This window comes from Oncorhynchus tshawytscha, linkage group LG04 (assembly GCF_018296145.1).
Source record: "Oncorhynchus tshawytscha isolate Ot180627B linkage group LG04, Otsh_v2.0, whole genome shotgun sequence".
In the NCBI taxonomy this organism is placed as follows: Eukaryota; Metazoa; Chordata; class Actinopteri; order Salmoniformes; family Salmonidae; genus Oncorhynchus; species Oncorhynchus tshawytscha.
In genome coordinates, this window is record NC_056432.1 from 20,608,449 (window position 1) to 20,636,434 (window position 27,986).

Consider the following 27,986-nt stretch of genomic DNA (forward strand, 5'->3'; position numbering starts at 1 on the left):
GGTGGAGAGACCCTAGTGTAGCGTGTTACAGAGGGTCTGGTGGTTTTGAGGGACAGGCTGGTGCTTAATCAGGCCTCTCCAGCAGGCGCAGTGTGAGGTGTGGGCTCACTGGAGGAGTGATAGAGGGAGACCCCACTGAGTCCTGGTGGGCTGGGCGATAGCAGCATGATGGATTTATCTTCCCCTTCCACATTATACTAGATTAACTCGCTACCCAAGAACCAACTGGAAACAGCTCAATGGTGGATGGCTGTTCTCACTGTGTTGACACTATTGGTGCAGTGATGAGCCAGTTTTACTCAATTTCACACCTTTTTTTGTGCATTTTCATGGACAGGGTTTTCCTTTGATTCATGTGACAGAGCACCTAGCGTGGATTGTAGTTATGATGGGTCTCACAAACACTGGATAAAGTTAATTCAAGAAAAGGTAGGATGTATAAACAACTAGGTTGGCCTAGTTAATTTACTTTAATAAATTGAATATCACCAATTGTTAATGTCACTCTTATATCCATGGTTATCATCTAGAGTCTGTTAATTTACCTAGTTTTTACTTTTTTAGTTCATAATGTTATGTTCATTATCAACCCCAGGCAGGTTTGCTGAGCCAAATATAGCTCTTATCAGCATACACAGCATGACCGTGCAATTTGAAAATGTGTTTCAGATGTCTCCCAAAGCGTAGAGTACATTATCACACATGTGAAGTATAACTGAATGTGTCAAAATGCTGATGATGATAGACATGTCCCCAAACCACTAGTGCCAACATCACCATTGAGAAGAGAGAGCGGCGGTTGGATTTCATTGTGACCTCAGCAACTCTTATACCCTTCTTTCCATCCTGGTTATCAAATCCGCTCAGCGCCATGAGTTCTGCAAGACGGAAATAAATAAAGATGTGTTTACAAAGGATGCGTCTTTGCAATATCTAAGAGAGGGAAATGGACATATTTTGAGAGGATGTATTGGAGAACAGCACTTGTGATCTTGGCCTTTCTTACTCATGCCATTACAGGTGAGTGGATCAAAACAAATCAATCACATTGGTAATATATTCAAATTAATATTGACAGAACCTTTGTAAATCATAATGGTGAAGCTCTTACATAGAGCATCTATTTCAATAAATAACAGTTATAGGTGACGGTTTCATCAAACAAAGATTTCTCTTAGTAGTGTATATTTTCTTTATCTTAGAAATGCGAGTGACTGGTCAAACGTTGGATGTGTGTGCCACCTGTCACCCTAACGCCACCTGTGAGGAGAAGGTGGATGGTACCGGAAAAGCCTGTAACTGCATGTATGGCTTTGTTGGTAATGGAAGAACTTACTGTCAAGGTGTGTATCTCCAGGTATAAACTCAAGATGAAGGAATGACTTATCTTTTATCTCATGTGTATCAGTTGTATTCATATTATACTAGTATGTATTGATTATTTTATTATTTTACCACTATTCTTCTCTCTTACAGACAAAAATGAATGTCAGATAGGAGCCAATAAGATCTGTGGGCAGCATACTGCCTGCCATAACACCTATGGAAGCTTCTACTGCACCTGCCTGGCAGGATACAGCCCTTCCAACAACATGGCCATCTTCATCCCCAATGATGGAACCCGCTGTCAGGGTAAGTTATAGCGATTACTGATGCTGAGTACTTCAGCAGCTTTGTAACATTATGAAAAGAAGGGCGACATAAAAATCATTGCCACTTTGGCAGATATGATATATGATTGTGAGTCTTCTTAAGCTTTATGGACATTAACTTGATGCTAATTTAGAATGAGTGAATGTGCTACAGTCACGCACATATTGGTGCCTAATAACTGGGTACATTACCCAACCACATTAACTAATAATACTAACACAACATTCGTGTTGGTTCTATCTAGACATTAATGAGTGTAGAGTCCAAGGGATCTGTGGTGAGGGGGGTAAGTGCACAAACATGCAGGGGTATTTTAACTGCCTCTGCCAAGTGGGATACCAGGTTCACAATGGAGCAGAGCCATTCCACCCACACCAGGACAAGGCCTTGTGCAAAGGTAAATAACACCAACCACTTGGGCTCAGTATTGTAAGACTTTTCAGTTAAATTATAGGTACAATTCAAAGATAATGGATAATAATCAGAGAGCTGTATGTTTCAAAAATGCATGTTTCAGAATCTCTTTGCCTGCTGCCTTATAATATACTGTAGCCACTGCAATAATTTCATAATTTATAGAAAATTTGCAGAATGACAGTAGTGTTATCAAAAACAATGGTATCTGTAGTGTTGTCCTTTTCTCCATGTGTAGCCATTGATTGTGGGCAGCCTCCCTCGGCTCTGAATGCAGTCCAGCTGTCAGCCACAGGAACACATTACGGCAGCGTCGCTAAATTTGGCTGCTCTGAGGGATTCTTCTGGAAAAGCGGGGAGAACTCCTCCGTTTGTGGGGCAGAAAGTGTGTGGAAGGGCCCAAGTCTTGTTTGTGAAGGTAAAATGAATTACATTTTCCCTCCTAGCATTGTTTCATTTAGATTTTTGCATTCATTCATGTATTTAACATGTGGATGGATGAGTGTTTTGTTTGTAGAGAAAAATGTTATCATGTACTGCGTCTAGGAATGGTCACTGGTCAATGTCATTGCTTTGCCTATCAGAGGTTGACTGTGGCTTGCCCCCTGCCCTCCCTCACTCAGTAATGTTGTGGGATAAGAGCACCAGGATAGGCTCTGAGGTGGTTTATCAGTGTAACTCTGGATATTACAATGTGGGAGAGGGAAATGTATCAATATGCACTGCCAATGGACAGTGGGACAAGTCAGCTTTGCTATGTGCAGGTAAAATAAATCTTCTCTCTCAGCATTACCATCTGGAATCACTACCTTACATCCATAACTAACTTAGAACTTAATTAACCAAGTGTTTTAACAAATACCTCCTAGGCCATGTTGACCAATCCATGAATTATATTGTGTGTCCAAAATATCAGACATGAATGTTTGCCTGATGGAAATTGCACACTGTTGTAATGCTTTCTCTTTATAGAGATAAGGTGTGGTGATCCCCCTATACTGCCCCACACTGGGCAGGTGTGGAATGGCAGCACAAACCCTGGCAGCACTGTGCTGTTTTACTGTAAAGGAGGGTTTTATAGAGAGGGAGGGGGGAATATTTCCCAATGCACTAGAGATGGTTACTGGACAAAGGCAACGTTGTCATGTAAAGGTAACAGTTTTGCCACGTAATACTTTCTCACATATTCTCTTGTGAAACCGCTTTTGAGATTTTCTGTAATCTATATGTCATGTAGGAATCATATCAGAGAGGCCAAATCTACTACCTATACAAATATCCTCGTGAATAATCTGTTATCTCAACCATTCTCTCATTCTCTGTGTAGAGGTTGACTGTAGTTCTCCCCCTGCCCTCCCTCACTCAGTAATGTTGTGGGATAAGAGCACCAGGATAGGCTCTGAGGTGGTTTATCAGTGTAACTCTGGATATTACAATGTGGGAGAGGGAAATGTATCAATATGCACTGCCAATGGACAGTGGGACCAGACATCTTTTCTATGTGCAGGTAAAATAAATCTTCCCTCACAACATTACCACCTGCAATCAATACCTTACAAGTTATCCATAACTAACCCATAACTGAATTACCCAAGTGCTTTAACAAATACCTCAGAGGTCATGTTGATCATACCATGGAACAATATTGTGTGTGCAAAATGTAAGATATTAATGTCTGCTTGATGGAAATGTGCAGAAATTGCACACTGTTGTAATGCTTTCTCTTTGTAGAGATAACGTGTGGTGATCCCCCTATGCTGCCACACACTGGACAGGTGTGGAATGGCAGCACAAACCCTGGCAGCACTGTGCTGTTTTACTGTAAAGAGGGATTTCATAGAGAGGGAGGAGGTAATATTTCCTACTGTACAGAAAATGGTTTCTGGACAAAGGCAACATTATCATGCAAAGGTAACTGAACATTTCTTACGTACACTGACAGAGATGAAATGATGAGAAATACATGTTTTTTAGCCCCCTGATACAGTAGTAGAAACAAAGCATTATTGATAAATAGCTACATGTCTTCATAAGATAAGACCTGTGGTTGAAATGAAAGTGTTGAAAGTCAAATCTAAATGTTCCTTATGCTTTACATCCAGGATACACATAATCATTTCCATACTGCTTTCCCCCTTAGAAATAATGTGTGGCGGTCCCCCTATACTGCCCCACACTGGACAGGTGTGGAATGGCAGCACAAACCCTGGCAGCACTGTTCTGTTTTACTGTAAAGAGGGATTTCATAGAGAGCGAGGGGGGGATATTTCCCAATGCACTAAAGACGGTAACTGGACAAAGGCAACATTGTCATGTAAAGGTAATGTATATGACTTTTTCACATGTTCTCTAGTTAAACCTCCTTTGAGATGTTGTGTAATGTATGTATGAATCATATCAGTGAGGGCAAATCTCCTTCCTATACAAATATCCTGGTGAACAATCTGTTATCTCAACCATTCTCTCATTCTCTCTAGAGGTTGACTGTGGTTCTCCCCCTGCCCTCCCTCCCTCCGTAATGTTGTGAGATCAGAGCACCTGGATAATTAAATGATTTATAGAAAATTTGCAGAATGACAGTAGTGTTATCAAAAACGATGGTATCTGTAGTGTTGTCCTTTTCTGCATGTGTAGCCATTGATTGTGGGCAGCCTCCCTTGGCTCTGAATGCAGTCCAGCTGTCAGCCACAGGAACACATTACGGCAGCGTCGCTAAATTTGGCTGCTCTGAGGGATTCTTCTGGAAAAGCGGGGAGAACTCCTCCGTTTGTGGGGCAGAAAGTGTGTGGAAGGGCCCAAGTCTTGTTTGTGAAGGTAAAATGAATTACATTTTCCCTCCTAGCATTGTTTCATTTAGATTTTTGCATTCATTCATGTATTTAACATGTGGATGGATGAGTATTTTGTTTGTAAAGAAAAATGTTATCATGTACTGCGTCTAGGAATGGTCACTGGTCAATGTCATTGCTTTGCTTTGCCTATCAGAGGTTGACTGTGGCTTGCCCCCTGCCCTCCCTCACTCAGTAATGTTGTGGGATAAGAGCACCAGGATAGGCTCTGAGGTGGTTTATCAGTGTAACTCTGGATATTACTTTGTGGGAGAGGGAAATGTATCAATATGCACTGCCAATGGACAGTGGGACCAGACATCTTTTCTATGTGAAGGTATTATATTAGTCATTTCTGTGTGGTCATGACACATTAATAACAATTACATATGATACCAACTCTTATATAACCACTATCCCCTTTTCATATTATAGAGATTGACTGTGGGGAGCCAGTATTTATATCCCATGCTAAGACGCTATGGGACCAGACATCGTTGATTGGTAGTGTGGTTTATTACCAATGTGTTGAAGGATATTACTCTACGAGTGGGAAATGTTACACTGAGTGTGGAGAGAATGGACTTTGGGAGGATATAGAAATTCAATGTGAAGGTGCATTTCTATTACCAGCACTATAATGAAGGTCTTTCAAAGACATGTGTTTTCATTTATATTCAAATGCACATTTGCTTTGTTATTGTACTGTATGAGTCATTTTGCTTGAATAACTTAAACATGTACAGTAATGTTTTTGTCTCTTTATGTTTAACCAAACAAACCTCAACTGATTTCTGTGAACAGAGTTAAACTGTGGGGCTCCACTAACCCTTCCCCATACTAACATGCTGTGGGACAATACAACTGTCCTGGGCAGTGTGATTGAGTATGTATGTAAGGATGGATTTTACCAGGAGGGAGGAAATAGTCTCTCAACATGTATATCATCAGGACAGTGGGGAATTGTTTCAATAATATGCAAAGGTATGGTAACAATATCTCACTCTGAAGCAAACCCTATTCTGCTGCGTGATCAATTGTCTGTGCGGGCACACTGTAACAGTTACTGCCGTGAACTAATTATATTGTGTCAAAGTGCTCACATTCAAATTGATGTTGTATGTCTATCATGAATGCGCCCACCTATGTAGTAGATGTGCTTTCAGCACTTACTATTCTGTACCAGAAGGGGGTAATGTTGTATTGGGTAATGGGTTGTAAATTCATGTTTAATCATGATCATGAGTATGATGCAACAAAATAATCAAGACTAGTATTTGTGTATACCGTGCAGTGTAACCTAATATTTTATGGTAATCCTCACATAATTCAATTGATCCACCTTGTTTTGACAGCTACATGTGGACCGGCCCCTGCTCTGGCCAACACAGAGGTGGTGCTGCAGAACACAAGTGTTGTGTTCCATCGTTGTCTGGAAGGATTCCACAGCTGGAGAGGAAGAAACACCTCTGTTTGTGACATCACTGGGAAGTGGCAAGCTGCCACAATGCGATGCAGAGGTATGCATTCATAAATCTGTGAACTATAGTTCATTTGAAAAACCTTTTAGTATGTGGAAGGAATTAGTGTAGATCAGTGATTTTGTTCATTCCACTCTTTTTTTAACACATTGTTTCTCATCCCTTGTGACTACCAGAAATCAAGCCTGCCATCAGCGACTTGGTTGTCTTTAATGAAAAATGTTTGCGTTGGAAAGCAGACAAGTATGAAGAAGACACAGAGAATTACAGAGTAAGTTTACCTTAATAACGAGAACCTTAAAATATGATAATATTATTGATTATAAAAAGTGCTCTCTGAACTTCCTACACCTTGACCATCATTATCTGATCTGTCTATCTGTATGTAACAGGTAGTATTTGTGGGATTCAGGGCCTATCAAAGGTCATTCCATGACAAGAGGAAGAAGCTCCTCAGCTCCACTTCAGACCACCCTGAGATCTGCCTGAACCTGCTGCCTGTTACCAACTATACCATCAGCATCACTGCACTGTCTGCCAGGTTCACCTCCACACTCACAACAAACACCAGCCTACAAGGTACACTACAAACACCCTTGACTAACAATGACAATTTGATTAATAAATATTTGAAGATATTATGAGAAACATGGAGGAGAATATTGACTTTGACTTGGATATGAAACCCAATGTTATTAAATGTGTCAATACCTTCTAATCTTATAGTGCCTCAAGCCCCAGAGATTTTATACAGAGAAATTGAGGCTCCATTGCCCACTTTGTGGCTACGCAGATCAGCTAACACTCTGGACCCAATTAGGTAATTCATAATTTTACCTCCAACGCCCTCCCGTACTAAAAGCTGATTTTGTATCTTGAAATTTGCCCACTGAGGTCTGGCTATTACGACACAAACCCTTTTCTCTTTTGTCCCTGGGTTTACAGTTTCTACCAGGTGTTTGTGTTGCCACTGGAGGGGACTCTTGTGTTTGACTGCAGCTCTCTTAACACCCCAGACTTCTCCAGTCAGAGGAAGCCCCATGGACAGTACATCACTGCCCAGCTCCATCTGAGGGATATAGGGAACGAGATTAACCTGACTTTGGGCGATGGACACTACTATGGAGGGTTCTACAATGCTCCTTTACAGAACGGCAGAGACTATTACATCATATTACGAGCTGTCAGTCAATGGGGAGGGGTAAGACTAACTGCTATGCATTGGAAATAAATGAAATGTGGAGTTTATTCATATAAAAGGAAGGACAGTTTTGAAGGTCATCTTTAACAAATTATTATTGATCATGCTTGTTGATCTTATAGAACTCCTGCATTAATAATGAGTCATTCTGTATGTGCCATTTGAACTATTTTCTAGGCATTCAAGCACTCTTGTGTTATTTGGGCAAAAGTGAGAGGTAAGGGTTCCTTTTATCATATTTAGCCCACTGTTTTGGTTTATTCAGATTGTTGTATTGATGTTGCTTTCTCTCGTTTGGCAGATATATCCTACATAATGAAGGTTTCATCGCTTTTTGCTGGGGGATCAATTGGAGTCTTTGCTTTGGCCATTTTTCTGGGACACTGTTACACCTGGTAAGATCTATCCTATCCTAGTGTGTATGCCTACATATGACATTTATGATACAGTTGAAGTCGGAAGTTTACATACACCTTAGCCAAATACATTTAAACTCAGATTTTCACAATTCCTGACATTTAATCCTAGTAAAAATTCACTGATTTAGGTCAGGCAGAATCACCACTTTATTTTAAGAATGTGAAATGTCAGAATAATAGTAGAGAGAATGATTTATTTAAGCTTTTATTTCTTTCATCACATTCCCAGTAGATCAGAAGTTGACATACACTCAATTAGTATTTGGTAGCATTGCCTTTACATTGTTTAACTTGGATCAAACGTTTCAGGTAGCCTTCCACAAGCTTCCCACAATAAGTTGGGTGAATTTTGGCCCATTCCTCCTGACAGAGCTGGGGTAACGGAGTCAGGTTTGAAGGTCTCCTTGCTCGCACACGCTTTTTCATTTTTGCCCACAAATTTTCGATAGGATTGAGGTCAGGGCTTTGTGATAGCCATTCCAATACCTTGACTTTGTTGTCCTTAATCCATTTTGCCACAACTTTGGAAGTATGCTTGTCCATTTGGAAGACTCATTTGCGACCAAGCTTTAACTTCCTGACTGATGTCTTGAGATGTTGCTTCAAAATATCCACATACTTTTCTTTCCTCATGTTTCCATCTATTTAATGAAGTGCACCAGTCCCTCCTGCAGCAAAGCACCCCCACAACATGATGCTGCCACCCCCTTGCTTCACGGTTGGGATGGTGTTCTTCAGCTTGCAAGCCTCCCCCTTTTTCCTCCAAACATAACGATGGTCATTATGGTCAAACAGTTCTATTTTTGTTTCATCAGACCAGAGGACATTTCTCCAAAAAGTACAATATTTGTCCCCATGTGCAGTTGCAAACCATAGTCTGGCTTTTTATGGCGGTATTGGAGCAGTGGCTTCTTCCTTGCTGAGCGGCCTTTCAGGTTATGTTGATATAGGACTCATTTTACTGTGGATATAGATACTTTTGTACCAGTTGCCTCCAGCATCTTCACAAGGTCCTTTGCTGTTGTTCTGGGATTGATTTTAACTTTTTGCATCAAAATACGTTCATCTCTAGGAGACAGAACGCGTCTCCTTCCCGAGCGGTATGACGGCTGCATGGTCCCATCGTGTTTATACTTTACTTGCGTACTATTGTTTGTACAGATGAATGTGGTACCTTCAGGCATTTGGAAATTGCTCCCAAGGATGAACCTTGTGGAGGTCTACAATTTATTTCTGAGGTCTTGGCTGATTTATTTTGATTTTCCCATGATGTCAAGCACAGAGACACTGAGTTTGAAGGGAGGCCTTGAAATACATCCACAGGTACACCTACAATTCACTCAAATTATGTCAATTAGCCTATCAGAAGCTTCTAAAGCCATGACATAATTTTCTGGCATTTTCCAAGCTGTTTAAAGGCACAGTCAACTTAGTGTATGTAAACTTCTGACCCACTGGAATTGTGATACAGTGAATTATAAGTGAAATAATCTTTCTGTAAACAATTGTTGGAAAAATGACTTGTGTCATGCACGAAGTAGATGTCCTAACCGACTTGCCAAAACTATAATTTGTTAACAAGAAATTTGTGGAGTGGTTGAAAACCGAGTTTTAATGACTTAATGTAAACGTCCGACTTCAACTGTATGTGGAATTCATTTTCAGTATACTGATAAAATATGACTTAATACATAGCCTACTTAACTTTCTGTATCCCTTTTCAGGTTTTGTAAGAAGACATGACAGTCATCCTGAGGACTGACTTTTTAAGTTGGGTCACACTTGGTTTATATTAGCACAACGATCAACGACATTTACCTGTAATATTGTAACTGTGTAAAAATGTGTTTTGTATTGTAGTTTTCTGTACTAAAATAAAGGTAAAAAATGTTTTGTCATTGTTTATAGAGTTTTATTATCAGCAATATCATAAATAATATGTTCTTAAAATACATAGAAACACATGCAATACAATGCATTTAAACTTTTTACTCTGTTGGTTTGCTACATTTTTAATTACAAGTTTCGAAAAAGGCAACAGTAATAAACATGTCGTCGAGATTTAAATATGTGCCCATTATAGTGCTACCATGTGATCAATGTGAATGTTCTTGCATATGGTGAGTCTTGACAGTGTTTGCAACATGTGTACCAAATTGTGTGACAATATGAATATCCTTGACTTATTTATATGTGTTTATGTGCCAGACCACACCCACGTGAATGTTTATTGGTCAATAGCAGCCATTTTATTTGAGGTAATAGTCTGAAAAATATTTAATCAAGAGACCATTGTCCATAGATGACAAATATCAAGTTTCATGCATATCGGTAATTCGGTGCCAGAAGACTGGCGTTTTAAGTGTTTTTCACAAAATGCAAAATGGCAGACCTTATGGGTCCCTGAAGGGAATTTGTTCATTGTGAGAAGAGCAGACGTGGCACCACGGGTTCAAAGGTGTATTTTCTGTGGCCTGGAGTTTTCCCTTATCTCATGACCTGGTCAGGTAATTTGTGGCCTATGACAGGGTCCACAATGATCTTTTTGGGCCAGTTGGTCCAATTGGGCCAGTTGGCCAATAGTCTACAGGCCTGAACAAAATTTCTACTGGCCCGGACATGGTGTACATTTTAAATGCATTGGGGTCATGCAGGGTCTATAGCTTGGCATGCTTTCTCTGTATATGCAGCTATTAATAGTCTATATTTATAATAAATAAATACAAAATCATTTGGTGGGTGCTTATATTTGCCCTATTTCACACTTGTGAATTGCATTAATACACACTTGTGAATTGGAAATGTGATTTTTGCATATCCCAGCTCTCCCTGAGAAACCTTTGGAGAGTGGGATTACTGCCAGGGTCTGCCATTATTAACGGCAATCCTGGAGCAATTAGGGGTTAAGTGCCTTGCTCAAGGGCACATTGATAGATGTTTCACCTTGTCAGCTCATGGATTTGAAACAGTAACTTCTCGGTTACTGGCCCAAAGCTCTAACCGCTAGACTACCTGCCGCCACCTTTAAAAAGCTGTTTAATATTATTAAAAAATGTAAGTCATTACTCTATTCTTAAGAATTGCATTGATCAATTTTTAGATTATTATTATTTTTTACATGTCAAAATAGCATGCTTCCCCTTTAAGAGAACTGCGTTCCAAAAGAAATATCGACCTGAGGTGCGTTCAGTTCGCTTGAACGTTTGCTACTTTGCAGAACGGTTTGTACTGAACTATACGTTTCCCCAAAACGTTCTTGAACAGACTTTGAGGTAGGTTTGCTTCCATTTGGTGGGTGTGGCTTGAAGCAATGACCGACATATCTAAAGGGAAGTGGCCATGCTGACAGCGTTCCCCAACCTCTACCTGTTTACAACTCGTCATTCAGTACAGCACTGTTTCCGTTCAATTTAATGTTTCAAGATGTAAAAACATACTGAACTCAGCCCAAACCTCCAGACGAGCTTCAATGACATACAACACTCCTTCCGTGGCCTCCAGCTGCTCTTAAATGTAAGTAAAACTAAATGCATGCTCTTCAAACGATCGCTGCCTGCACCCGCCCGTCCGTCTAGCATTACGCCTCTGGACGGCTCTGACTTAGGTTTTTGTAGTTGTCCACATATTCTATGTGTCTGGTTAGACTGTAAACTCTCATTTCAGACTCACATTAAGCATCCCCAATCCAAAATTAAATCTAGAATCGGCTTCCTATTTCGCAACAAAGCCTCATTCACTCATGCTGCTAAACATACCCTCGTAAAACTGACTATCCTACCGATCCTTGACTTCGGCGATCTCATTTACAAAATAGCCCCCAACACTCTACTCAGCAAATTGGATGTAGTCTATCACAGTGCCATCCGTTTTGTCACCAAAGCCTCATGTACTGACCCTCGCTTCATATTCGTCGCCAAACCCAGTGGCTCCAGGCCATCTACAGTGGGGAGAACAAGTATTTGATACACTGCCGATTTTGCAGGTTTTCCTACTTACAAAGCATGTAGAGGTCTGTAATTTTTATCATAGGTGCACTTCAACTGTGAGAGACTGAATCTAAAACAAAAATCCAGGAAATCACATTGTATGATTTTTAAGTAATTAATTTGCATTTTTTTTCATGACATAAGTATTTTAATACATCAGAAAAGCAGAACTTAATATTTGGTATAGAAACCTTTGTTTGCAATTACAGAGATCATACGTTTCCTGTAGTTCTTGACCAGGTTTGCACACACTGCAGCAGGGATTTTGGCCCACTCCTCCATACAGACCTTTTCCAGATCCTTCATGTTTCGGGGCTGTCGCTGGGCAATACGGACTTTCAGCTCCCTCCGAAGATTTTCTATTGGGTTCAGGTCTGGAGACTGGCTAGACCACTCCAGGACCTTGAGTTGCTTCTTACGGAGCCACTCCTTAGTTGCCCTGGCTGTGTGTTTCGGGTCGTTGTCATGCTGGAAGACCCAGCCATGACCCATCTTCAATGCGCTTACTGAGGGAAGGAGGTTGTTGGCCAAGATCTCGCGATACATGGCCTCATCCATCCTCCCCTCAATATGGTGCAGTCGTCCTGTCCCCTTTGCAGAAAAGCATCCCCAAAGAATGATGTTTCCACCTCCATGCTTCATGGTTGGGTTAGTGTTCTTGGGGTTGTACTCATCCTTCTTCCTCCAAACAGGCGAGTGGAGTTTAAACCAAAAAGCTTTATTTTTGTCTCATCAGACCACATGACCTTCTCTCATTCCTCTGGATCATCCAGATGGTCATTGGCAAACTTCAGACGGGCCTGGACATGCGCTGGCTTGAGCAGGGGGACCTTGCTTGCACTGCAGGATTTTAATCCATGACGGCGTAGTGTGTTACTAATGGTTTTCTTTGAGACTGTGGTCCCAGCTCTCTTCAGGTCATTGACCAGGTCCTGCCGTGTAGTTCTGGGCTGATCCCTCACCTTCCTCATGATCATTGATGCCCCACGAGGTGAGATCTTGCGTGGAGCTCCAGACCGAGGGTGATTGACCGTCATCTTGAACTTCTTCCATTTTCTAATAATTGCACCAACAGTTGTTGCCTTCTCACCAAGCTGCTTGCCTATTGTCATGTAGCCCATCCCAGCCTTGTGCAGGTCTACAATTTTATTCCTGATGTACTTACACAGCGCTCTGGTCTTGGCCATTGTGGAGAGGTTGGAGTCTGTTTGATTGAGTGTGTGTACAGGTGTCTTTTATACAGGTAACGAGTTCAAACAGGTGCAGTTAATACAGGTAATGAGTGGAGAACAGGAGGGCTTCTTAAAGAAAACTATCAGGTCTGTGAGAGCTGGAATTCTTACTGGTTGGTAGGTGATCAAATACTTATGTCATGCAATAAAATGCAAATTAATTACTTAAAAATCATACAATGTGATTTTCTGGATTTTTGTTTTAGATTCCGTCTCTCACAGTTGAAGTGTACCTATGATAAAAATGACAGACCTCTACATGCTTTGTAAGTAGGAAACACTGCCGATTTTGCAGGTTATCAAATACTTGTTCTCCCCGCTGTAGATGACTTGGAGCCACTGTATAAGTCTTTGCTAGGTAAAGCCCCACCTTATCTCAGCTCACTGGTCACCATAGCAGCACCCAACCATAGCACGCACTCCAGCAGGTATAGTTCACTGGTCATCCCCAAAGCCAACTCTCCCTTTGGAAGCCTTTCCTTCCAGTTCTCTGCTGCCAACAAATTGCAACAATCACTGAAGCTGGAGTCTTATATCTCCCTCACTAACTTTAAGCATCAGCTGTCAGAGCAGCTTACCAATCATTGAACCTGTACACAGCCCGTCTGTAAATAGCCCACCCAACTACCTCATCCCCATATTGCCTTTTTGTTTTTTTGCTCCTTTGCACCCCAGTATCTCTACTCGCACATTCATCTTCTGCACATCTATCACTCCAGTGTTTAATTGCTAAATTGTAATTATTTCACCACTATGGCCTATTTATTGCCTTACCTCCCTAATCTTACTTCATTTGCACACACTGTATTATAGATGTATCTATTGTGTTATTGACTGTACATTTGTTTATCCCATCTGTAACTCTTGAGTTGTTTGTGTCGCACTACTTTGCTTTATCTTGGCCAGGTCGCAGTTGTAAATGAGAACTTGTTCTCAACTGGCCAACCTGGTTAAATAAAGGTGAAATAAAAAAAGAATCAAAGAACGACTGTGTATTAAACACTATTCCCGAGGAAAAACAATATGTTTTGGAGTCTGATAACTCTGAGGAGGACGTTGGGAAAAAATATCTTGGGTATTGAGTGATACCCCATTTCATTGATCCCCAATCCTTCGGTAAAGTTTTAGTGTAATATGAATATCAATACACACAATATGCTGACTGGGGAGGTGATTTCACAGTCACTGTCCCGCGATAAGGGCTACAACGCTAATATTTGTGTAAACTCTTAACTGTTGTGTTCTGTGGGTGTCACCGAGAGGACTGATACCCCATTTCATTGTTTCACATTCCAACCTTGTTTTACATTATCTAGTCTAAATATGGCATGATTCCACCAATTGTAACCTTCTGCATCACTTTCAAATAGGTACTTTTATTTTGATGGCAAATTCCACTAGTGTGCCTACTCCTTATTGTGGCTAGCTTCACAACATATAACCCAGTCCAGTCAGCCTCACTAGCCAGATGAAGCTAGCTGGCAGCTTATAACGTTAGCTTTGGGCAACAGGGTTAAGTTAAATGTCAATAGGAGAACAACATTTAGATTCCTAAATCATTGCTAAGAATAATGAAAATGACTGCAGTTTCTACTGGTCATTGTTTTCAGGCTGGTTGTGTTGGTGCTAGGTAGGTACAAAGCTAAAGGTAGCTACCTAGCTACCCAATAAATTGCGGTCGAACAAATAATGCCTTATTACCAACGCGGTATTGTAAACACATCGTTCGTGGCTGGTGTGTGCTTGTTTACTGACTTTTTTTGTACAGCTTATAGTAGTGGTGGCGATTGGCTTGCACGTGCAAATTCAGCACACAAACCATTCTATAATAGAATTGTGTTATTTGACGTGCATCTTTTTTAACAGGCAAAGCCCAAACGGCGTTCCACACCTTTCTACCATTGTGACTAGATTAGGTAGACCTACAGCTCCATCTAGCGGTCGCGTCGGAGGCAACAGTTGTTGACAACTGTAACGTTGTTGCAAAGCCTAACCCAAAATGTCCTAACCTTAACCTCATTCTCCTAACCTGCCATGTTAATTAACATAACCTGGTGCATTCGTTTTCCTAACCTGCCACATTAGTTATTCCAACTTGCTATGTAAACAAACCATAAGTGGTGACAAATCATCAATATTACCACGTCTGCGGCTCTGGAGGAGAGGGACCAATGTACCGAATTTCATGACTAGGTTAAAAGGGATGAGGAGCGTGACCTTTCTAAATGTATATTTTCAATCGCTTGTTGTAGTAGCGCCATCATCTGGCCAATGAGTGTAATGTCGTTTAAATGCCGGATCCAATGGCAAGACGCATCATTCGCCCAAGTTTCGTCAAAATCAAAATAGGGCAAGTGCTGAGATATCGCGTGTGAATGTACGAATGGAACGAACGGAAGGACAGACAGAACGAACAGATCCACAGTCCCGTCCCGATTTAATCGTAGGGGACAATGAAATAAATGCAATACAAGTACTATACAGTATCTTATAATAGATGAGCATTTTGAACATAGGCTCAGTGGAATAAAGTCATTAAGAAAACATACTTTAAAGTATTACTTAAGTCGTTTTTGGGGGGTATCTGTACTTTACTTTCCTATTTATATATTTTTTACAACTTTTACTTTTACTTCACTACATTCCTACAGAAAATATTGTACGTTTTACTCCATACATTTTACCTGACAACCCAAATTACTCCTTACCTTTTGAATGCTTAGCAGGACAGGAACATTGTGAAATGCATAGACTTATCAAGAGAACACATCCATACTGCTTATGTTTTGGAGGACTCACAAATGCATATTTTGTAAATATTGTCTGAGTGTTGGGGTGTGCCCCTGGTTATCCATACATTTTAAAAACAAGAAAATATTGCTGTCTGCTTTGCTTAATATAAAGAATTTGAAATGATTTTGATACTTAAGTATATTTTAGCAATTGCATTTACTTTTGATACTTAAGTATATTTTAAAGCATATACTTTTAGACTTTTACTAAAGTAGTATTTTACTGGGTGACTTTCACTTTTACTTGAGTAACTTTCTATTAAGATATCTATACTTTTACTCAAGTATGAAAATTGGGTACTTTTTCCACCACTGCATAGTCTTATAGGTTTTCTATTATACACAAAACTACAATATTTCATGAAGGAAAGATCAGCTTTCAGTGATTCAGTCATACTACTTAGAATAATCAAATCATTGAGCTCAAGGAAGCATAAAAATATAATTATAAGTGAAGAAGGACGGTAATACCGAGTATAGTTAATGTCATTCTATTTTATTTTAAATATTGCAGAAAAAAACTGTTTACATACAAGAAGTATACAAACAGACAATGATAACATATGCAAATGACAGATTATACAAAGACCTTAAAAGATGTACACATATTGATTGCTTTAACAGCTTTCTTTTTAGAAGAATGTAGAATGGTCTTAATGTATTGTTTGAAATGATAGAAAACACAGAAGAGTTTTTTTAATTTGTGAATTTACATTTATGAATATGACATTTTTCCATTAGCACAATTCAATTAGATTTATGAGGTAAAATGATTCGCTGGGTAATACTTATGGATCATTCTGAAAGATGCCTCTGACCTTGTCAACAAGCAGGTATTTGTGTGGTTATAACCAGACTTTTTTCCAACAGATATTATCAACAAATGTATTCCAGTAACTTGTGACATAAGGAATGGATACAATATCCCTTTGAAATAAAGCACATATATATCTGTTGTTCTGAGGGAGCAAGGAGAAACACATTTTCCCTATTGGAGAGTCAACTGGATTAAGCAAGGGTAGGTCAGGAAGGTGAGGTCTGGTTACACCTCTAAACAACATGAGAGTTCCAGATGGAAATATGTCATTCTATGGATGGGAGGTCCTACTTGTGATGTCATGATTTTCTGTCAAGTGAATGTCACGAGAGCATCGAAAGGTGAGACTGAAGTGAAAAGGTTCTGCATGTATTTATCTTTAGATAAAGGGAGGCCTTAAAATCAAATTGTAATCAAGTGCATTGATAAGCAACATGTAAATAGCGGATTTTTTTGCTGGTGTTCTTTAAGAACACCCACTTGTTCTCCCACCAATTTGCGCGCTTCACCCTCATGCGGCAATGTTTGTAAACACAGAAAGCGGGTCTATTCAAGCACAAAATGTTTTTTATTACTCGTAAACAAACCGATGTATAGAGCTATATATTGCTCTTCTAATTATGTTTGAAACTATCATGTGGATGCCATGTTCTATCAGCTGTATACCAGTGACAGGGTGGCTGTTTTGTTGTTTTTCTAATCCCAGACTGTAGCTTTAAACAACCCAAATTGGGTCTGACCTGTGGTGTTGAAAATTGTCTCTCCTATGAGGAGTGTCAGATTTACATCTGTCTGACCGAGAGGACTGATACGTCAATTAAGCAAATCCACCCACAGCCTGAACACTTGTGGTGCGTGTGCATGTGAGTGAAGATATGTGTATTTGTGATTTTAGCGACTGAAGAAAAATGGAGAGAGAGAATGGAGGGGCTACATTTCCACCTCAATCATCTGTTGGACTCCTGGTACAGGGCAGTTTCCCAGCCCTGTGGAGGTAGAGAAAGGGCTGCACCAACCCACACAACACAGCCATGTTGATGCAAACACTGGGAGCAATTAATTCCACCCTATTCGATTGATCAATCAGGATGACAACCACTAGTAATGGGATATAGTTTACTGCCACAGACGTCATGAGAATCAAAATTATCTTAAAGGCCTTCATCTTCAAGTTATTTCCAGACTCCTTTTCACCGTCCCCCGGCCCAGGCTTTTTAAGAGCTCTGAGAATTGAGAGGCAGCAGAACAACATTACCAAAAAGGGAATCAGGAACAAGACCAAGATCCCATAGTGTGGTACATGAGGATAGAAGATTCCAAAGACCACAGAAGAAACCAAAACTACAAACCAGACTAAACCGCTACATCTCACTCTGTATCTTAGGGGTCTGTACTTTAAGAAGACCACAGGGTGGACCACCGCCAGGTAGCGCTCTACACAGACACAGCACTGGAACAGGGGTCGACAAATCCAGATAAAGCCCCACATGAAGGCCGCCACTTTTCCAAGAGCCACCTCAGGGATGTAGGTGTATACAATCGTAAGTGGGGTACCTATGCAGTAGAGGATCTCAGTCATGCTCAGGTTGAGGGGGAAGATCTCTGCAGCCACCCCAGATCCAGTCAAAATCAGCCACACCACCCAACTGTTAACAGGAAGGCCAACCACAAAGTTGGTGACATGGAAAACTGAAAAAATATACATTGAAGAGTAGTCCAGTCTAGTTGAGTTGCTATAGGAGAGGTTGGGGACTGCAAGGTGTTCATTGTCAGTGGTGTTCATCTCCTCTTTGGTTGTAGTCTGGTTCGTCTAAAAAATGACATTTGGAGTATCTGTGGACATGAAATCAAAATGGTGGCCAGGATTTTATAGTCCCTGAAATGTGATTTAAATCATAGTATAGGTGTCAACCCCATTACAGCTGGCACACCACCCACGTTGCTTCCTAATTGTGTCCCTGACTGTGTTCTCAAAGATTTCCATCAGACATTTTCAGTGGATATTGATGACATTAATTAAAATCTGTTGTTAGACAATATGGCTGAATTATGCACCTTCTTTTTAAATAAAATGGCTCTCAAAAGTCAATTTCTCCTAATTTACGACAATATACTGTACTTTGTCCTCAAACTTGTCCAATATGTCAATCATTTCTGAATTGGCGTGCATTTCAGAAGTGAAACAAAGGAAAATGTTGAAGAAAAAATACGATGAGGAGCCATGACACAGCAATATACTCCATTTGTCTCGCATTAATCATTCATTATTTGAAAATATTTGAAACTCAAACAAACCTTGGCTGACGGAATGTTCTTCTCTTTTTAGTAGTGATGAAAAACTTTTCCTTTGTTTTATCTGTTGTATTCGACACAGAGTCCAAACACCTGTGTTAGTTTGTGTGTTTATATTCCTGCAGCAACTGGCTCACATAAGTGCAAAGCATCATGTCACCCAATACTGTCGGCTATTGAGTCATGCAAATACAGCATTACATGACCAATATCCATACTTTAAGGCTGCTTCTCTGATGTGACCAATGTATTAAAATGATTACAATTATACGTAGCAAGTACTCCTTGGATCTTGACTCTACAGTTGTGCTCTACTTTTGTTTGTCCCCCTCCAGGTCTGAAGATGGGTGCACTTTCTCAATTCATATTTTCGCAGCAGTCAAATACAAAGCTCTCGACTATACTTCCGGGGCGGGTTGGCTACTTAGGCCTTTCCCCTCTGTCTAAAGCCTGTGTGTTAGCCAATGATTTATCCACAGTTTATTATTTCTAGTAAACATAAATTAGTGTTGTGTATTGTTACCAACCCTGGGTTCAAATGCTCTATGAAATCTTTTGCTTTAGTCTGCCTGGAGTGCCAGGTGGGCAGGGTTTGGAAACAATACACAACAACCAAACTCAATCTAGCACAGCTAAAGTATAGTATTATTTAAACCTTGCTCTGGCTGTTATATTGCATTCTTGTCTCAGTCTATAGGCTTCTACTAGTCTCAAGTTGACTATAAACTGGCTGGCCTTGCCGATGCCCTACCATCTTTGCAGCAGTGACCTTTACCCTCATACTGGTAACCCCCTTGAGGTCACCTACAGGAAACCATGGAGCAGAGGTATGATGAGTGACTCTTTTAATTGACATAATCTGCCCAAATCTACCTGACTACCCAGCATTTCTACCCAGCTGGCCAGCAGTTTACCCTATTCCAAGTATTTTTAAATGTAGATGTAAATATTTTCAATGTATATGGCTCAACAACGATTTGAAATATTATGATTATCTATAGGAATGAGTCTAAACATTCATTTAATCGCATCAGCAGTGGTTAGATAAGGACTCATAGACAATTGTTTCCTATTCCTTGTTTTGACAGGAAATGTAATTTCCTCCTGCAAACTGTTTGTCATTGAATCTGTACTAGATGACTTGTGGACTAAAGGACAACCAACATACTCTCTTGAAAAGTAACCATTTTATGTAGCTAGGATACTGTACACCTACAGTATGTGTGTTTAAATAGAATCAGAATGCTTAAAGGTCAATGGAGTTGACAGCTGGGAAGTTGCTGAAGGACTTGAACGTGCCTCAGATATCTGACAGGGTTTTCATGATGTCATTTTTCAGGCTGAGTTTTAGTCTGACCCAGGTGAGAGGGGATCCTCTGGAGGGGAGCTCCAACCCCAACTCACAGCTTGATGTAGATGAAGCAGTGTGGCTCCCAAGAGAGGCTAGGAAGGACAAGGGACACTTTGTCTGCAATGAATCCTTTAGCAAGAGCGAAAGAGCCCAAGGCATGAGGGTCAGATCATAGGACAATGTTTCGATGCAAATATTCCTACACTGTATATCAGTCAATGTAATTTCCCTGTTATTGGATGAATAACGATAAAAATATATTGATTTGTCTTTATTGTGTACTCAAACATACATGACATATCCAGCGATATCCTGTCCTAAGGTACCTGATATAAGATGTGTCTATGTCAATAGGTGTAAGTTAAAAGAAACAAGTGGCACAATAACTATGTAGACATGTGCTGATCTAACCAAACCTGCATTTTTGTCTCAGATCTTGTCATGCCAGAGGAGGTGCTGTTTTTCGATCACTTGTCACAGCTCAAGAAAAGTCTGCCCTCCTTGAAATGTAGTTAATTGAAAAAATCCAAATAGAAATCAATAGGCAATAATCAATTCATGAGTTACACTGAGTGTAGAAAACATTAGGACACCTTCCTAATATTGAGTTGCACACCCCCCCATTTTGCCCTCAGAACTGCCTCAATTCTTCAGGGCATGGACTCTACAAGGTATTAAAAGCGCTCCACAGGGATGGTGGCCCATGTTGACTCCATTGCTTCCTGCAGTGTCAAGTTGGCTGGAGGTCCATTGGGTGGTGGACCATTCTTGATACACACAGGAAACTGTTGAGCGTGAAAAATCGAGCAGCGCTGCAGTTCATGACACAAACCGGTGCGCCTGGCACCTACTACCATACCCTGTTCAAAGGCACTTTTAAATCATTTTAGGCTAAAATTGAAAAAAGGGTTGGATCCTTAAAAGGTTAATAATTAGTTATTGTTTTGTAAACTATTCCATGTCTTATGGAGCTTTCAAGCACTGTGCGGCCTATGAGGTACCTCTTGACACAGAGACAGACAGCTCAAACACCTGTTCAAACACTGACGAGGAGCTGAGCAAAGAGTCATTGTTGAATGAAGCAGCGGTGGCAAAGTTAGCCTGGGGGGCATGGTAGTGGGTGTGGCCAATTGCCTGGTTTCCGACCAAAGATCCTGAAGGCCCTCTTGGCAGCAGAGACAACATTTTGCGGTTTAAAAGCACATTTTCTGAAATTGTACACATTTTGCCATGTTTTTTTCCATCTCCTTATGCTATCTAAGTGACTCAAACATTATAACAAAATCCCTATCACCCTGCCATGACATTTTTAACATTTTTGATTCTCTCTGATCCCTATAGTGCCGGAAGACGTGTGTAAACAAGGCTTCCGCAGTCTGTAGGGCCGTAGAGAGACCGGGCAAAGGGAGGAGACGACAGGACTTAGAAAACCGATCCACAATGACCAGGATCATGGTGTTACCCTGTGATGGGGGAAGATCCGTTAGGAAATCCACCGACAGGTGCGACCACGGCCGTTGTGGAACGGATAGGGGTTGTAACTTACCTCTGGGCAGGTGTCTAGGGGCCTTGCACTGGGCGCACACAGAGCAGGAGGAGACATAAACCCTCACGTCCTTAGCCAAAGTGGACCACCAGTACTTCCCACTAAGACAGCGCACTGTCCGACCGATGCCCGGATGAACAGAGGAGGGTGACGTGTGGGCCCAATAAATCAAACGGTCGCGGACAGCAGACGGAATGTACAGACGCCCAGCTGGACATTGGGGGGGAGTGGGCTCTGTACGTAACGCCTGCTCAATGTCCGCGTCCAGCACTACCGGTGCCACCAGGCAAGAGGCCGGGAGTATGGCAGTGTGATCCATGGGCCGCTCCTCTGTGTCATACATCCGGGACAGTGCGTCTGCCTTCGCGTTCTGGGAACCTGGTCTGTAGGACAGAGTGAAAACAAAACAGGTAAAAAAATATGGCCCACTTTGTCTGGCGAGGATTCAGTCTCCTCGCCGCCCGGATGTACTCCAGATTGCAGTGGTCAGTCTAGATGAGAAAAGGGTGTTTAGTCCCCTCAAGCCAATGTCTCCACGCCTTCAAGGCCCTGATGACAGCCAACAACTCCCGGTCCCCCACGTCATAGTTTCGCTCCGCCGGGCTAAGCTTCTTCAAAAAGAAGACGCAGGGGCGGAGCTTTGGAGGCGTACCCTAGCGCTGGGAGTGCACGGCTCCTATCCCAGCCTCCACTATGAACGCCAAAGAGGGATCCGGATGGGCCAGCACGGGAGCCGAGGTAAACAGAGCCCTCAGCTGACCAAAAGCCCTGTCCGTCTCAGCTGACCACCGCAAACAGACCGCTCCCTGCTTCAGCAGTGAGGGAATGGGAACTTCTACCTGACCTAAACCCCGGATAACCCTCTAGTAGTAGTTGGCAAACCCTAGAAACTGCTGCACTTCCTTTACCGTGGTGTGAGTCGGCCAATTACGTACGGCTGAAATGCGGTCACTCTCCATCTCCACCCCTGAAGTGGAAATGCGGTACCCTAGGAAGGAGACGGACTGTTGGAAAAACAGACATTTCTCAGCCTTGACGTACAGGTCATGCTCCAACAGTCGACCAAGCACCATGCGCACCAGGGACACATGCTCGGCGCGTGTAGCGGAGTATATCAGGATGTCATCAATATACACCACTACACCCTGCCCGTGCAGGTCCCTGAAAATCTTGTCTACAAAGGCCTGGAAGACTGATGGAGCATTCATCAAACCGTACGGCATGACGAGGTAATCATAATGCCCTGAGGTGGTACTGAAAGCTGTCTTCCACTCGTCTCCTTTCCGGATACGCACCAGGTTGTAAGCGCTCCTGAGATCCGATTTGGTGAAGAAGCGCGCCCCGTGCATTGACTCAATCGCACTGGCTATGAGAGGTAGCGGGTAACTGTATGAGGTATCCGGTTGATACCTCGATAGTCAATACACGGGCGCAGACCTCCATCCTTCTTCACAAAAAAGAAACTTGAGGAGGCAGGTGAAGTGGAAAGCTGACGCAGGGATTCGGAGACATATATGTTTCCATAGCCGCCATCTCCTCCTGTGACAGGGGATACACGTGACTCCTGGGAAGTGCTGCGTCTACCTGGAGATTTATCGCACAATCCCCCCGTCGATGGGGTGGTTATTGGTCAAAGGTGAGAGTGGTGTCCCTGCAGGCCAACTCCTGACGGACGTCCTCGCTCAAACAACAACGGTAGTGATCGATCAGGACCCTGTCGTTCCATCCCGTGCTGGCGGCCAGGGTCCGAAATTCCAGAGAGAACTCCTGTGCTCTCCTCGTCCCCTGGCTAAGTTGGACGAGACGTTTACCTCGAATTGGTCCAACACCGCTTCTCCTTCCTCCCTTACGGCGTTGGCCCACTCCAGGGCTGAGAGACAGGAGACGAGGGCGGACACGCGCCCACGGCCCGAAGGAGCCGGGTGGACGGCTGCTAGGTAGAGCTCCAGCTGGAGTGGGAACCCCTGACATCCCGCAGCCGTCCCATCATACTCCCTCGGAAGATCGAGCTGAAACCGGGTGAAGGAGGGGTGAGTAGTGGTGCCCCTGGTGGTGCTGGTGGAGGCGCTGGAGGAACTCCTCTTCTCTCCCAGCGATCCATATTTTGCAGGACGCGATCCATGGCGATGCCGAGATGTTGTATCATGGCCGCATGCTGCTGGACGCGCTCCTCGACCCCTAATCCGGGGGTGTCTGCTCCTGCTGACTCCATATTTTGGTGCGTGATTCTGTCAGTTGGTGAGTGTAGCTGGTGCATGAAGTCAGGCGGAGTAGTGCAAAATGAGTGAGCAACGTACTTTACTCAAAAATAAAGGCACAAGGTGGTAAATACACTTGACCAAATACAAACGGTGAATATTATGCATGGGTGAAAAACAGCACCCGTCGAAAAACCAGCCATCATGAACCGAAATGAACATAGAAATAATCACGCACAAAAACATGGGGGAAACAGAGGGTTAAATACATGAACATATAATTGGGGAATGAAAACCAGGTGTGTAGGAAACAAAGACAAAACCAATGGAAAATGAAAGGAGGATCAGCTATTGCTAGAAGTCCGGTGACGTTGACCGCCGAACGCCGCCCGAACAAGGAGAGGGACCGACTTCAGCGGAAGTCGTGACAGTCCCGAGTCATTTGTCTATTTAACCTTTAGCCAGGTAAGTCATTGAGAAGAAATTAGCATTTCCAATAACAACCTGTTTTCTATGTTCTTTCAGCTTCTCCCTCAGATGCACTGGTGTAAGTGGACATATCCCAGTTTGAAGTGCCAAGGCTGACAGTCAATGACTCTCACTGTGAGATGGATATCAAGTCATCAGGTACAATACTGGCAATTTACTGTAGATCTCACTGTTTCTCATGTGTCGAGAGTCAGTGAATAAAAAAATGGCTACTTACACTGTACAGTGTATTTTCGACATATGGTGTAAACAAATCTATATGTGAATTATTAGAATTTCCTCCCTCTCCTCTCAGAATGTTGCCTACTCAGATGGAGATGGACCTGCCCCTCACCCACTCTCCCAAGCCCAGCCTGACCCAGCTCAGTCTGGTCTCCTCCCATCTCCCAGCAGAGCAGATCTCTCCAGTCTACAGACAGTAAGTCAACTCTTGGCCTATGACCAGTGTGGGGGTAAGAGTAGAGATAATGTCATGTACTTTTCATAGGTACATGAAAGGTACATTCCTTGACATTTTCTACCACTACAGATGCTACTTGTATCAGGTTACAAGACACAGCAACCTGCAATAGTGTGTGTTCTGAGGTTTCATCACTAAGTGTGCAGCCCTATATTCATAGTATAGTATATCTCTATATACAGTATGGCTCTGTAAATGTGCCACTAAGTGGTGCAGGCTCATGGGGCCGGTGATTGTCTTGTAGTTATTTAGTGTCCGAGAAAGATCAGGAAGAGATGGAACAGGCACTTTGGAGGACAGAGAAGCACCCTCACTTTGTACTGAGCTTTCTTTTAGCAGGTAAGAAGAGCGTAGTCCTGTAGTTGTATGAAGTGTTTGACATAACAAGACTAATCACAAATTAGAATATGCACTTACCAGTTCACAGTTACCTATGTTTCCTCTGTCACACTTGTCCTTTTCCTGCATTCATGCTGCATTTTGCACAGTGCATTCTTAACTGCATTGAATTACTAAAAAGACATATTCCTTTCTTTGCTAAATGCTAACAGAGCCCCAGAAGTCGGAATAATTTGTGCAGTTCCAGCCTTTGACCGAAGCCTTGAAGTTATTACTGATTGGTCGGGACAACTTTGTGACACTCGATGAAGGAACAAGCTCACCAGGACTGACGGGGATAAATGAGAGTATGACGAGCTCGGAGCAACCCCACATTATGGAGAAATTGAGCAGTAAGATAGAGGACTTCACACCACTATCACCCTGCCAGATGGACAGAGTGTGACTGAGATATAAAACCTATTGTCCCTGGCCTCCCAAGTGGCGCAGCGATCTAAAGCACTGCATCGCAGTGATAGAGGTGTCACTACAGATCCGGGTATGAACCCGGGTTTTATCACAACCGGCCGTGATCGGGAGTCCCATAGGGCGACGCATGTAAGGGTTTGGCCGGAGTGGCTTTACTTGGCTCAAGCGCTCTAGTGACTCTTTGTGCCGGGCGCCTGCAGGCTGACCTCAGTCGTCAGTTGGAAGATGTTTCCTCTGACACATTGGTGTGGCTGAATTCCGGGTTAAGTGGGCATTTTGAAGTGCGGTTTGGCGGGTCATGTTTTGGAGGACGCATGACTCAACCTTCACCTCCCGAGGCCGTTGGGGAGTTTCAGCGATGACACAAGATCGAATTTGGGTAGGAAAAAGAGGGTAAAATACAAAATAATAAAACAATATTACCTATTGTCCCACTGCAGTGTTGCTAGCTACCTGTCTAGTTAACTTAGTTATTTCCTTCAAAGAATGAGTTGTGTAATTTTGTTTTGCAGATAACTTGAGTGAACCTGTACTGTAGATGACCCTGGTAAGCGTCAGATCAGTTCTTCATCAGGCAGAGATCAGGCCGAGATATGAATCAGTTTATTACCATGTTATAATTACTTTGCTGCCACTATCTTCCGCAGCGCCTCATAAAAACCATTGAAAAGGTGTCTGTGGCTGCAACAAAGTTCTGAATCTCGCTCCTCCTTCTGTGCCCAGATCTGTCAGTCCCACCTGGTGAGATCAAAGACAAGGCCATCCTGAAGAATAAAAAACCCATGGCTGTGCCATCTCATCAGAAGAGAGATAGAGCTGGAAATACAGTCGTTTCAGCACAGGTTGTTGCCACTTCCCATGAGAAAGAGAAATCTGGGAATACTGTCTTTTCAGCACCAGCTGGTGCCTCTGGGATATGGCCCCCTCTACTTCTTCCCAAGAGAGTAGGGCCACAGAGAAGGCTGGAAGTATGGCCATCACAGCAGCACATGCTACCACCACTACTTGGTATGGCTATCACAGCAGCACAGGCTACCACCACTACTTACCTGGAGAAATTGAACCATGCAGTTAGACCTCAGAAGAAGGAGGGCTTACCTGACCAAAGAGCTAATGAATCCAAACACCCAACCCCCAGGCCCGGTGTGAGAGACAGTCACAGGAGTCTCACAGTTGCTAAATCTGAGGAGGACATAGACCCTCTGTCCACTTTCATGATGTTACGGTCCCAGCAGAGAACCTCCATCTCTGTGTCGCCTCAGAACTATACAAGCACCCAGACAGAGTATTATGTAGAGATACGATACAATACGCTAAACTAATTGGTGGCAACCAGTTTTCACCACAACAGGGGTTTGCGAAATGATTTTAGGGCCTGAAAGTATTTGACATATTTAATAGGTCTGTGAGTGATGGGTACCTGTGTTTTTTCAGTGTCACAGGTGAAGCAGCATGCACCACAGCCACCCACCACAGAACCAAGGCCTGGATTAGATCAAGTCTGTTGCCTAGTTCCTCCTTTTGGTAGTTCCTCCTAGTAAGTCATCATTCAGGTAGGTCCTCCTAGCCAGTTAGCATTTCAGACTGATCCAGTGAAGAATTACATCACTACTCAATATTTTGTATGAAGTCTGCCAGGAGTTTGACTAAATGTTCCGAATTGGTCAATTGATACATTTAAGTACATAACTATAGAGAACATACAAAAATGCTTCGTCCAAACTTTTGACTGTAACTGTATAATATGACTTTACTTGAGAGAAGCCTGTCACGTTCACTGTCTTCAAAGTCCCTGTCATAAATGAGCCAAGGCGCAGCGTGCATGTAATTCCACATCTTTAATTGAAGAGAAACCTTCACAAAAAACAGGTAAACAGAAACCGAACGTGACGCAGCCGTGGCGCACACAAACACTCACGAAAAATAAATAATTACCCACAAACACATGTGGGAAAAGGCTGCCTAAGTATGATTCCCAATCAGAGACAACGATAGACAGCTGCCTCTGATTGGGAACCAT

General features: G+C 42.4%; 1 protein-coding gene and 1 long non-coding RNA gene across 12 annotated transcripts; both read left to right on the forward strand.

Moving 5' to 3' along the window:
- Positions 1-203: 203 nt before the first annotated feature.
- On the forward strand, positions 204-9,889 carry susd1 (sushi domain containing 1). 9 transcript variants are annotated; one of them, XM_024417025.2, is made up of 23 exons: positions 207-429; positions 766-1,020; positions 1,203-1,343; positions 1,477-1,632; positions 1,898-2,050; positions 2,306-2,485; positions 2,652-2,831; positions 3,040-3,219; positions 3,395-3,574; positions 3,799-3,978; positions 4,208-4,387; positions 4,702-4,881; positions 5,053-5,232; positions 5,331-5,510; positions 5,700-5,879; positions 6,251-6,415; positions 6,553-6,647; positions 6,769-6,955; positions 7,103-7,196; positions 7,322-7,577; positions 7,755-7,794; positions 7,879-7,972; positions 9,721-9,889. In XM_024417025.2, exons 2-23 carry the CDS (start codon positions 966-968, stop codon positions 9,737-9,739), a joined length of 3,255 nt encoding a protein of 1,084 aa, XP_024272793.1. In that variant the 5' UTR covers positions 207-429; positions 766-965; the 3' UTR covers positions 9,740-9,889. The 9 variants fall into 9 exon arrangements, 8 of the variants coding, with proteins under 8 accessions (XP_042176372.1, XP_024272793.1, XP_024272794.1 ...); XM_024417026.2 differs by having other exon boundaries at positions 868-1,020; XM_042320438.1 differs by lacking the exon at positions 1,898-2,050 and having other exon boundaries at positions 206-429.
- Positions 9,890-11,081: 1,192 nt separating this feature from the next.
- On the forward strand, positions 11,082-27,948 carry LOC112248199. 3 transcript variants are annotated; one of them, XR_006083204.1, is made up of 6 exons: positions 11,082-11,509; positions 19,806-19,942; positions 21,808-21,968; positions 24,736-24,837; positions 24,995-25,117; positions 25,711-26,071. It is a non-coding gene; the product is annotated as an uncharacterized LOC112248199 (long non-coding RNA). The 3 variants fall into 3 exon arrangements; XR_002953195.2 differs by lacking the exons at positions 21,808-21,968; positions 25,711-26,071 and adding an exon at positions 27,401-27,948 and having other exon boundaries at positions 11,090-11,509; XR_002953194.2 differs by lacking the exon at positions 21,808-21,968 and having other exon boundaries at positions 11,092-11,509; positions 25,711-26,068.
- The last annotated feature ends 38 nt before the right edge of the window (positions 27,949-27,986 follow it).